Source organism: Lucilia cuprina, chromosome 4 (assembly GCF_022045245.1).
Source record: "Lucilia cuprina isolate Lc7/37 chromosome 4, ASM2204524v1, whole genome shotgun sequence".
NCBI lineage: Eukaryota > Metazoa > Arthropoda > Insecta > Diptera > Calliphoridae > Lucilia > Lucilia cuprina.
This window is the reverse complement of record NC_060952.1, coordinates 28,755,749-28,768,364: the sequence shown is the minus strand read 5'-3', so window position 1 is coordinate 28,768,364 and position 12,616 is coordinate 28,755,749. Positions and strand designations below refer to the sequence as shown.

Below are 12,616 nucleotides of genomic sequence, written 5' to 3'. Positions count from 1 at the left end.
AAGGGGAAAAAATGAGCAATAAAATATTGCTTTGGTTTTGAATAGTAAAAGCAAAAAAAGAAATACTTAACGAGCAAACAAACACTAGTAGTTTATTCGATAGATTGACAAACAAATTTGAATTGGATTTTGTTATTGGTTAAGAGAATAAATAATTTCGTAGGCGTTTTAAAAAATGTTATATTATAAGAAATAAAAATATTTTTTTGGTTTTTGGCTTTGCACTAATTCCTCATTAGCATTTTACCTCATTACTTTGACACGGTAAAGCCATGCTTGCTTACAAAGCACTACTTAAATCAGTACTTACAAATAAAGAGTTAAACGTTACTTTATCTTAAAAAAATGCTCACACAAACTAACGGAAATCTCAAAACAAAGTACATAAATAAGTATCTAATTATATGTAAGTCATTATAAAAGTATTAAAAAGTAGTGCAGACGGTAAGTAGTAGTCAATGAAAAGTAAGTGGTTATTATTTTGCAAAATAAATTAAATCTAAAATAACATATACACAGATATGTATATATGTATGTTTAATACATAAAGAGATTGCTAAAGAAGGAAAAATAAATTATTGACAAATTCCTATTCTGTAAATTAATTATCAGAAAAAAACTTTTCACTTATCCAATTAAATATTTTTTTGGAAAAAAGTCTTGAATGAAAAATGCAACTGATTTAAATTCTAAGCTTGAGTTTTGGTACAAAAATGTTATAAACAAATAAACACTAAAAATATATGTATAAATAAATATTTTTACTCTAAAGCAAACAACAATTAAAATAATTTTACTCGTTTTTCTACAACAACAATTTAAAACGTACTCGTAAAAATGTAAATGATGAGTATTATATACATTGAATTGAGCCAATGAATTATGTTATAGCAGCAAAAAAAAAAAAAACAAAGCTAAATAAACAGGAAATTATAGTCAATGGTGCTAGACTGTAAGATACCCTACAATAAATAAAACACACAATTTTTTCCAATAAGCAATATTATTGGTTTTTTGTCAAAGCATTCAAAATATTGTAATTTTTATCACATATGTAGAGCTTATATCTCTGATATTTATGGACGGAGTTCGCTGATTTTAAAAAAGAAACTTCACTTCCGAAAAAAATATTGAAGATCTGGATTCCTTCAATGTTAAGAATCCAGAACATATACACTTTATGGGATCGAAAAATTGTATTCCCTTCTAACTCTTCTCCGAGTCATGTTACCCTGATGAAAGGCCCTGATCTTTGGGATCCATAAAGTGTCTCTCTTATATGTGAAATCTATGTTTCGGGATAAGTTTGGTGCTGTTGCCGAATGACAACAATGAGCCGCACAGAGCAGTGACTCTGGCACAAAGCGTTGGAAATGAGTTGGTTTTAAATGTATATGATACAGGGTGAATGTAGGGGTATACGGAATTTATTCGCCTATATACCTAGAGTGGGTCTGTCGTATATTGTTCTCTTATGACTTTGTCGGATAAGTGTGAAGTGTGCAGTGTTGAATGGTTATGCATGAAAGTTTTCTTATTGATCTTATGGATGAATTCGTCCTTTAGTATACCGGTTATATCTCTAGGTTATTTTAATAGCATCTTTCATATTTTCTTAAGAGCTTATTATTGTGCGATACAAATGTCATTACAAACACATAATATGTACCCATTCCCCTTATTGTACATTTGTAGGGTATAACAAAAACAAAAGTGGCAGAAGAGCTATCTTTTTCATGACTTAAAGCAGAAGAAGAAGTATAAGAGTTAACAGAAGCAGAATAAGCAAAAGTAACAGCAGCAAACAGCAGCAAACAGCAAGTATTTGATTGTTTTTGGTATTATTACTACAGCAAACAAACAATATTTCTAGTTGCTGTTAACATTTTTCGCTTTCTCAGTGAGAAATAAAAAACAACAACAACATCTATGAAAACAATTCCTATGAGTACTCGTCTAACTATTTAAACTTAAAGCTCATTTTTACATAGTACAATTTGCTATTATTGTTGTTGGTGTTTTATGTTCGTTTAATAACAAAAAGTGTCTGCATATACGAATGACAACAAAAATATCAGCAGCAGCAACAACATATTATTATTTTGTGTGTGTTTCTTTTTTTAATGTTGCTCAACTTGACTCTTGAATTGGCTTTGTGGCTGTGACTGTGACTTTTGGTTTTGGCTCTTGTGTTGCGCATGCGCTTTTGCTATTAGCTGTATGCTTTTCTGTTTCATTTTGTTTTGTTTTTGTAGTGCGTATGATGATTTTAGTTGTAAGTCGGGAATAAAACTCGATCAACGAGCGTCTTCTAGTCACAGTTTACCGGTTGCCTTCTGACCGATCAATCGATCGTTTTGAAGTGGTCTGACTATTCAAGTGGAATAAAAAATAAAAGAAAAAATAAAAACAAACAAACAAACAAAAGAACCTTGTGCCAAAGAAACAAAAGGATATTTTTTGGATTAATAAATTAAATTTACGTAAAAACAAAAAATTATTAAAATTATATCATGTTTAAGTTTGTGTGTTTATTTGCCCTAGTGGCAACATCTGCTGCTGCTGCCAGTCATCAAGCCACCGAAGCTGATAGTCTTTTGACAAGTGCCTTAAGAATGGTCAAAGATTGTGGTGATCGTTCTGTGGTTTTATGTTTAAAGGTAAGAAGGTTACTAAGAGACAAATGCCACAGAAAAAATAATTAAAATTTTAAACAAAACTAAAATCTAAAATAAATATAAAATTGTTAAAAATATTTAATAAAACAAATTGAATATTATAAGGACAATTGTGCAAATGAAACAAATTCTTGGCATTAACATCAACAGGATTTATTTTTTGATGTTTTTATTTTTATGGTGTTTAATAAAAAGTGCTAATTTATTTAAAAAAAAAAAAAAAACTTTATAGACAACTTTTACAAACTGTTGTTAAGAAAGTTGTAAAGAAATTTTTAAAGTTTAACGAATGTGTATATCTTTGGAAGTGTAAAATAATTTTTATGGTAAAAATGTAAATAAATAAAGAATTTAAAATTTCATATTAAGTAGCCATTTATTTTAGTTTAATAAAGAGGTTGAAGTTTTATTGCTAAAGAATTCGTAATGAAAAAATATACAAATATATGTGAAATAGTTTAAAACTTTTGAAAGGATTTAAAATTGCCTAAATTTAAACTTTTAGAAAAGTTTAATTGAAAACTGTATGAAACTTTTAAATTTACTGGAATTTTCCCTCTTTGGTTATTTTCTATTTAACCTTCAGTCTATGTATATTGATGTGAAGTGCACTTTGAATTGCGGACGTGAGAAATTTTTCAAATTTCAACTCAATGCTAAAAAGGAGTAGCTTCTACTTTTTTACATTTTTAATGTAGCAAAGTATGAATTTATTTAAAGAAAGTAATTTATAAAATAAAACAAAAAATATTTATATATAATAAACTAAATAAATATATTAATATGCAATTTTTCTATTAGTTTACATTATGTAAAGTATGAAATAAAATATATTTTTAAAATATTTATTAAATTTTATATGTTACCAAAATTTACATATTTGACGCTATGTAAAAAATGTTAATTATAAATTATATAATTTACATAATTTCTGGATTTTTAACACACTTGACATGATGTAAAAATGTAAATAAAACAATAATTTAAAATACATTATGAACATAATATGATGGAATGTATATATTGGTTCTATACACATTTTTCTACAATTTTTACATTTTTTTCATGATGTAAACAATGTAAATATGTTTGTATAAAATAGTTAGCACTTCAATTATATATTTTTTTTGCAATATTTACATATTTGACATGATGTAAACTATTTAACAAGACTTTCTTTCTTTCAAGACTTCTACATACATGACACGTTCTACATGACGTAAAATATACAAAATAATACTTTCTAATGCTTATAAGCTTTGTGTGCTGTATTTACATTATTGAAATTATGTAAACAATTCAAATGCTACATTTTAAATATGAATTATTAGTTAACAAGTACAGTGATTTGGTATTTACATTATTGACATTATGTAAACAATTCAAATACTACATTTTATATGTGAATTATTAGTTACCAAGTAATAAAACTGATTTCAATATGATATTGAAATTATTTTCATACTTGATGTGATGTAAACAATGTACTAAATATCATATTAATAATATATAATATTTTAAAAGCATACATTTTTTGATTATTTTCTTCATATGCCTTTTAATATTTAAAACAATTATGTAAAAAAATGTTTATCCATAAAAATATACATTAAAGAAAAACTATATATATGTAATTTACATAATACATATTTTCTTAATTATGTAAAGTAAAAAAAAATATAGACACGTTGTAAAATTTTTAAAACCATTATTCAGTTTTATTTTTAATTTTTCTGAATAAAATAATTGATTAATTAAACTTATTTTCTAATACCCAAAAGATTTTTTCCATGTATTTAATATACTTTAACTAACTATACAAAAAAACACTATTAAAAACAGCTTTATTTAAAATTAATTTTTAATTTATTTCTTTTTTTATTTTTTACTAGGAACGTGCTCTACATTACTTCGATAGCGAAAACGGTGATGTTAAATTGACTGACGGCATTTCCCTGGTGAAAACTGATGATATACCCGTTGGACGTTCACTCAATGACATTGTTTTGCCCGAAGAAAATGAAGCACGTGAAACTGAAGTCGATTCATTGTTGGTTGAACGTATTGCACGTTTCTTTGGCACCCATACTTTACAATTCAAAGTACCTAAAGATTCCGTAGAGGATATGCAACGTGCCTTAGAAGAATGTAAGTACTGAATTGTAATAATCATATTTATTTTAAATAATTTAAATTTAAAATACCCCAGAGTTATGAATTATTAAGAAGATAATTTAAACAGAAAATATGTTGACAATATGTGGCAGGAAGATACAGAGAAAGATAGAGAGAGAGTCAGAGATGTTTACCAAGAGTATAACAGAAATTTGTTTGTTTATTTTGGTGGTAGATTTAACCATGCCAATGTGCTGTTGTTAATGTAGGTTAAAAAACATTTCATACAGACAACAAAAATCCTGTTTTTATGTATATTTGTGGGTCTTTTAAACAGCTTTTTGAAATATGTTATGAATAAAGCTTGATGTTTTTTTTTCATTTGCTGTTGTTGCAGCAACAGCAGCCTCTTGTTTGTTGTAGTGATTTTGAGGTCAGTGTAACGGATAAATGGATATTTTTTCTTTGCTTTCATCCGAACAAGTTACATATTACAAAAACTGTCAGGAGAAAAAAAACATACATATAAATGAAACGCTTTCATCAGTTCTGGTTTTTGTTTTTCTTCTAATTTTTTTTTTTTTAATTAGAGTTATTTCCAATTAAAAGTATAGTTTACACATATTTATAGAAAGACTCAAGAAGAGCTAAAAAATTAAAATGACACCATTTAAAGTAAAAGTATGGTTGGCAAAGAAAAATTTTATGTTTAGATAAAACATATGACGCTATTAATGTCTGATATGAAAATCATTAAAGTGATTTTTGTAGCCATGGTAAGATACAAAAAGTGTCTACAGACAAAATATGGACTATTTCTTTACACACATGTTGTTTAAAAACATTTACTTGTTTTTAAAAAAATATAAGTAATTTGCATTTATATTACATTATGCTTGACTTTACTTCAAAATGATGTTACTTCAAAAGCAAAGCAAAAAAATTAATAATAAATATTTTCATATTTTCTCAAGATTCAACAACAACAGGCCTTTAGGCAAAAAATACATACAAATTTAGTATTATTTACATAAATTTCATAATTTTAAAAAAAAATTTAATCATTTTAGGCCTTATTTTACATTTTTGACATCATGTCAAATATGGCAAAAATTAGAGTACTATTTTAAATAGACGAAATTAAAAATTTTACACACAAAATATTTAAAATAAATAAAATAAATTTATTTAAACTGTTAACATTACATAAAATATGTATTTAAACTGGTTTAAATGCAACAATTTGAAAAAATATATAAATGTTTTTACCCCTCTTAAAACTCTAATTATTTTACATTTTTGACACGATGTAAAATTTGTATATTTTGTAAAGAATAGAAAAATTCATATGTTTTTTAAATTAAGCATATTTTTGTTGAAAAACTTTTGACATTTGATAACGTAATGTGAAGTAAAGTAAATTATTGAAAACAAGATTTTTAGCAATTCTTTACATATTTTACATCATGTAAAATTAAAAAAAAATCAATGTAAATTTAAAATTTTTGACTTGGTGAATGTGAAAGATATAGAAATTAAAATAAATACTTCATGAAACTTAGATTATTAAAAAACAATTTTTAGCAATTCTTTACATATTTTACATCATGTAAAGGTTAAAATAAAAATATGCCATAAATAAAAACTTAGTGTATACTATGTAAATTTTACTTATAGACATTTTGTAAATTATGTAAAATAAAGAACAGACAGGTAGACCGGAGGTGGTGGGTTTGATTTCCACCTGAGACACTGGTTAAGGAGCGCACAATATGCTCGATAGAGGCCTAGGTGTATTTCTTCGGATTTGATGTAAATACATCCTCCTTTCAAACTAACTAAGAAAATATTGACCATCATTAAAATACAGTCTTTTAGCAATTCTTTAAAATTTTTACATCTTGTAAAAATAAATACACAAAACTCCATAGCTTTTTAAAACATTTTATAAAAAATTTATTATTTAAAAATATTATGGTTTGATTGAGCTTGCGTAAAATGTGTAAAACAACGTAACATATTATATAATAATTTTAGAACAATTTTTTGTAATTTTTGATAAAACCTTGATATTTGTTTTAATTATTTAATTTTATTTACGTAACAAAAAGCCATTTAGAAATTTTCTTAAAAATTAAATTATTTACAGCAAAATATTGCCAATATTTTGGTTAACAACAATTCCAATAATTATAGTTAATTCGATTTAATTTTGAGTGCTTCAACAGCAAATGACTTTACATATTCTAAATTTAGTTTCATTGAGTACATAAGAATTTAGTTTGTTTGAAAATTGTGTAATTTACTTTTAAAACTTTAACGAAAGTTTTGGAAATTTTGTTTTGTTGCATTTTACATCAAAAACTTCAATAATAAGATTGAAAAATTTAATATGAAAATACAAACTTCACACCGAGCAACTCTTATTGCACCACTGTTGAATTTTTAGAAAATAGGAAAGTTGAGTGTGAAAAATAATTCTTGGGAAATGGCACTTAATTAGAAGATCGAATTTAGCTTTTATTCCATATTTGTAGTAAAAAAAGCTGAATGATTACCTAACATATCACAGGTAATCTAACCTGTAATCATATACATACTTCAATCGTGTTTGTTAATAATTGAAAGTGAAGTGGCATCGATTTTTAATCGGATATCCAAACATTTATTTTCTTCACTTTTTTATTGTTCTTATAAAATTTTACTCTAATATTTCGGACAATTTATATTAAACATTTCTGTGTTTAAAACTTATTTAATATAAACTTAAATGTTCATATTAAATGAAACAAAATTTTTAATCTTTCATACAACTTGAGTTAAATTTTTGTAACAAGAATGAGATGGAAACAAGAAAGTGATGAAAGAAACCAATTTGCAACCATTGTAAATGTTGCTTAAAGGTCTAATTTGTAATCTTTATTCAAAACTACTAGATTCATAACTATAGAAGTATTTAATTTTGTTTTCTACCAACAACCTTCTCTCCCTTTATTTTCTACTTGGATTCAACTTAAAAATTTAAAAATTCTTGTTAACTATTTGTGTAAATAATACAAATTAGGGTAATTTATTTTCGCTAACAGTATTAAATTGTGTTTACTATTTATAGAGAAAACTTTCTCAACAAAAAGCTAAACTGAATTTTTCACATTTTTAGACATATCTACTTAATAAAACAAATATAACAGTTTTTTTTATAATAATACGTATATATTTATCTGCAGAAAAGTGATGGTTTCGTATGGTTTAGCATGTTAACTAAATGAATGAATGAGTATATGCTTTACTATATTGAATTTATATTTATTGAAAGCGTAAATTGACAAATAATTTATTAAAGCAACAATTTTATTTGTTGGTGTTGTTATGTAGTTTAAATAAATGGGTTCTTAAGTGGCTTTAAAAATTTTTCACCTGATCAACTTGACAAGGACATCACTAATACCTCTTGTGAAAAGGACAGATTCCCAGAAATACGCATGGTTACGTTAAGTGTAAAAGTTAAAAAAATAATAAAACATTTATATTAGGATGTCCCGTGGAGCACTTTTTTCAGGTCAGAATTTTCAAACGCTGGAAGGGAAATAAGGAGCATTAAAAGAATATTTTTTATTCTTTTTTTGTGTTCAGTACATTAATACTCATCGATTGAGAGGTATTCCTACATGAAATTCTTAAAAAAAGGCTGTTCCTCGGGACACTCTAATGTATGTACATTCTCATAGCACATTTATTTCTTTTGCAAATATTTTTTTGAATATTAATTTCTGCTATTAAGTCATATTTGCTTTTTATTTGTTTATCATTGATTTCTAAAACGGTTACTAACTAAGTCTATTTTACGCATATAACTTATATGTGTGCCAATTTAAAACTTGAATGGCATTCTTAATTATGATGACGACGATAATAATAAAAATAATGATCACGTTCATGATTTATTGAAATAGAGGACTTGTTTGGCGAATATGGAAGAACCATTTTTTTTGCTTTAATTTATTGGAAAATATTTTTGATCGTTTTTAATGATTTGTGAAAGTGTGCTAAATATATTTTATGGAATTTTGATAAGAGAAATTAGAATTGATTACGAAATTGTTGAAATATTTTATAAGATTTTAGGTGGCAATTGTTTAGATAGTAAATATCATAGTAATAGAAATAGAATATAGCATCTCACTTTACTGTGATTCATCGTAACGATTCTCGCAGGTTGATATTAGTATACATATACGTAGATCTGTGATATGGAAAAACTAATGCAATTATCCCAGCAGTTCTGTCAGACAGTCCCCAACTACCTATTTTATCTACCATTAAGGTTACCTCTAGCAAACATGGCGGATGATTGGATGATTGGATTGGAAAACTTTAATTACATGTAATTGTAATTGGCAAACTTTAATTACATATAATTGTAATTGGCAAAACATCAATTATAAATACAAGTAGTTGTTCTGGTTAATTGAATATTGGTAAATTAGACATTACAATTGTAATTTTGAAAAATATCAATTACCATTACCAGTTATTGAGTAATCCCAATTACACATTACAAGTAATTGTAATTGTTCATGAAATGAAATACTTTGTGTAATCAACCAACTCTATAGGTGACTGGCTATTGGAATATATGCTTGTCCAAAGAGGAAGTCAATCGTCACATAAATAACGAAGATTTTGAAGTATCCTCTCTCTGGCTTACAAAGGGAACATTTTGTTTTGGTTAGGTAACGCGATTATCTTCACCCTCTTTTACAAAGAGTAAATATAGGACAAAAAAATATAAAAACAAATAAAAATATAAACATTCAGGTCGTTAGAGGTTAGTGGAAACCAATGTATTTTTCGGATGCATTGACTCTTTGTCGAACGTCCTTAAAACAAGAAAGTAGTACCTTTGCATAACACAGAGGGAAAAAGAAATACCGTATTGACACCAAAGTGTTTAACAACGCAGCGTTGTCTTAATTGTGTAGAACAGTGATCGGAAAAACTAACAAATATTTAATAGGATTTTTTGAATACACACTTTAGCTAAAAGATTTTTCAAATACGTTCATTATTAATTTTCTAAATAATCGATCAGAAAGAGAACGCTTCTAACCAGAATAAAATTAGAGGATCATGTAGCTAATATTTTTTAGCATTTAACTGAATACACTGAAACTAAATATATATTTTTTCTTTTGTTTTTAAACCCTACAACAGCATATTAAAGAAGACATATCTTATCTGATTCTTCAACATAATCACTATTGCGAATCTTTTGGTAGAACATATGCACATAAAATAATTGGCAAATATTTTGCTATTTTTATTAGCCCTTATTAAACTTGAAGTACTATATTTAAAGCAATAGTTTTATGTAATTAAATTACTTGGAATAGAATACTATTGAATACACGTAGGCATAAAGGGAATTTATGAAATTTTCCAACAATTGATTTGAGACTACTGAACTTTACAAACTGCCCCTTTATATACGCCTTTTTAAATAAAATGATTTTCTTTTGTAAATCTTAAGATCTCAATAGCTTTTATAAATAATTTCCTTTTTTTATATATATATTTACAGCTCGTGGCAAGAAGAAGGAAAAGAAGAAGTACTTGATGCCCTTGTTGTTGCTCCTCAAATTGAAAATGGCTGCTTTATTACCCTTGGCTATTGGTTTCTTGGCTTTGTTGTCCTTCAAGGCTTTAGTTATTGGTAAGATTGCCTTGCTTTTGGCCTCCATCATTGGCTTGAAGAAATTGTTGGAGAAGAAGGAAAACTATGAAGTTGTTTCTCATCCTCATGCTGCTCACTACGATGAACACAGTTATGGACGTGCGTTACGTGATGCCCAAAATTTAGCCTACAGCGCCTACAAGCAATAAAATGGGTTCTTTTAACGCCAAACCCCCAATTTAAAGCTACAAAAAAATAATTCCCTCAAATTTTACCTTTATAACAAAGAATATTTTATTACAAATATTCTTTGTTTTGTTTGCTAATCAAAGTTGATTTAATGTTAAAATAATAATAATTTATTTATTTATATATTTTTTTTCGTTAAAATCTGAAAGCCTCTGGGAGTGCAATACATCCTGATTTAATTTATTTAATAATTTTTTTTATAATGTATTTATTTATTTAATTTATTTAGAAGAATGAAAAGAAAAGTGTGAAAAATAAAAAAACTGTAATTTATTTATTTATTGCAAGACAAAAAAAAGAAACAATCTTAAAATGAAAATGTTTTACAAAAAAAAGCCATGAATTTTCAATAGTTTTAAAATATTTGTTTATCCTTAAAAAAAAGTGCAAAAACTTAAGAAGTAACATAAACATTTTTAATATATTAGCAATCAATCGATAGTATTTTAAGATTCCACTAAAACAATTTTTTTTTTAAATAATTTTATTTGCAATATAATCTTAAAACACTGGTGACTGACTGACTGATTTGTATATCTTCTCCGTACAATTGCTAACTGCATTAACTTCCAAAGATATTTTCTTAGAACATTTTCTCTGCATTTTATTACTTTCATCTAACAATTTGTATCTATAAAATGTAAAGTACAAAATATACATATTTTACACTTTAAAGTACTTTTCTCATTTAAAATTTATTTATGCTTTAACTATTACAACTATACTGAATTCTCTACCTCTTCAATCTGATATATCTACTTGATTGAATTTCATTTTTCAACAAACTGAATTTCTTATCTTCTTTATATATGACATGTCTTATTCATAAATTTTTATCAAAGGTTTATAAATCAAAATTTTATACAAAATTTGTTCTATAAACCCCTAATAAATGTTTATGACTAAGACAGGTGCATATTTATGTGTTCCTCTTACTACACTTATTTATTGCAAAATTTTCTTAAACTTTCAAACGTTTCTTATTTGCGCTTCTTCATCCTTACAATAACAATTGCTAATCATTTTAAGAAATACAGGAATGTGTTAAAAACCCCTCTTAATGTATTTCTTTTTGTTTGATACTATAGACAACTAGACAAATAAAATATTTTCTTTTTAGTAGATATAAATAAGAAAATATAATAAAAAAAATTGAGTATAAATAAAATCATATAAAGAATTTTGCATTAATCTGAATAATTTATATTATAAGTTGTGTTACTCTTTTTACGTTAATCTTGTTTTCCTTCTTTTTGTATGGCAATAATAAAGAAAAAACTTTAAAAAAATTAAATGTGTATATTTTACTGAAATATTTTTCGATAAAATCAATAACAAGCAAAATTTATCCAATCGTAATCGCATTTAAAAAAAATAAAATTTTTCAAAACGCCTTGTTTACTAAGTTCTCAATTAAATTTTTAATTTAATTTAAGGGTTTCCCTTTCGATAACTATAAATGAATAGTACTTTAGATAAAACTACAACACTGAATAAATTTTATAAATATTTTTCGCAAAAACCTAACATTGAACTATTGATGTTTGCTATAATGGTTCTAGCCAGATGCGCACTTAATATTTCAGTAATTTAAGTACGAGTACTGCCAGAATAAAAATGTTGTTAAAATAATGTTAAAGGATTTAAAAATTATTTTTTATACTTCGATTTAATAAGAAAGAGAGTTATATTAGGCCGAATCTTATATACTCACCATTAAAAACATTGATATTATCGTCATTAAAGTCATTTTCAGAAGAGGACCTTAAAAGAGGTTAGGGTCATTTTTAGACTGATCTTTATAAAATTTAGTAGAAAGGTTTTGGCTCATACGAAACATTTATATGACGAATTCCATTGATGTACTTGAAGTTTAATGAGCGTGAAAGTCATTTCCTGA

At 25.8% G+C, this 12,616-nt stretch overlaps 1 protein-coding gene across 1 annotated transcript; it reads left to right on the top strand.

Moving 5' to 3' along the window:
* The first annotated feature begins 2,308 nt into the window (after positions 1 to 2,308).
* LOC111684293 lies at positions 2,309 to 12,010 on the top strand. The gene is made up of 3 exons (XM_023446436.2): positions 2,309 to 2,660; positions 4,571 to 4,826; positions 10,375 to 12,010. Exons 1-3 carry the CDS (start codon positions 2,514 to 2,516, stop codon positions 10,674 to 10,676), a joined length of 705 nt encoding a protein of 234 aa, XP_023302204.2. The 5' UTR covers positions 2,309 to 2,513; the 3' UTR covers positions 10,677 to 12,010.
* The last annotated feature ends 606 nt before the right edge of the window (positions 12,011 to 12,616 follow it).

What these genes read in the sequence shown, in the direction of transcription:
- LOC111684293 (XM_023446436.2), top strand. Translation starts at nt 2,514, where the DNA reads ATGTTTAAGTTTGTGTGTTTATTTGCCCTAGTGGCAACATCTGCTGCT. An exon ending in CTGTGGTTTTATGTTTAAAG is followed by an intron (nt 2,661 to 4,570) that starts GTAAGAAGGTTA and finishes ATTTTTTACTAG; the next exon opens with GAACGTGCTCTACATTACTT. An exon ending in GCAACGTGCCTTAGAAGAAT is followed by an intron (nt 4,827 to 10,374) that starts GTAAGTACTGAA and finishes ATATATTTACAG; the next exon opens with CTCGTGGCAAGAAGAAGGAA.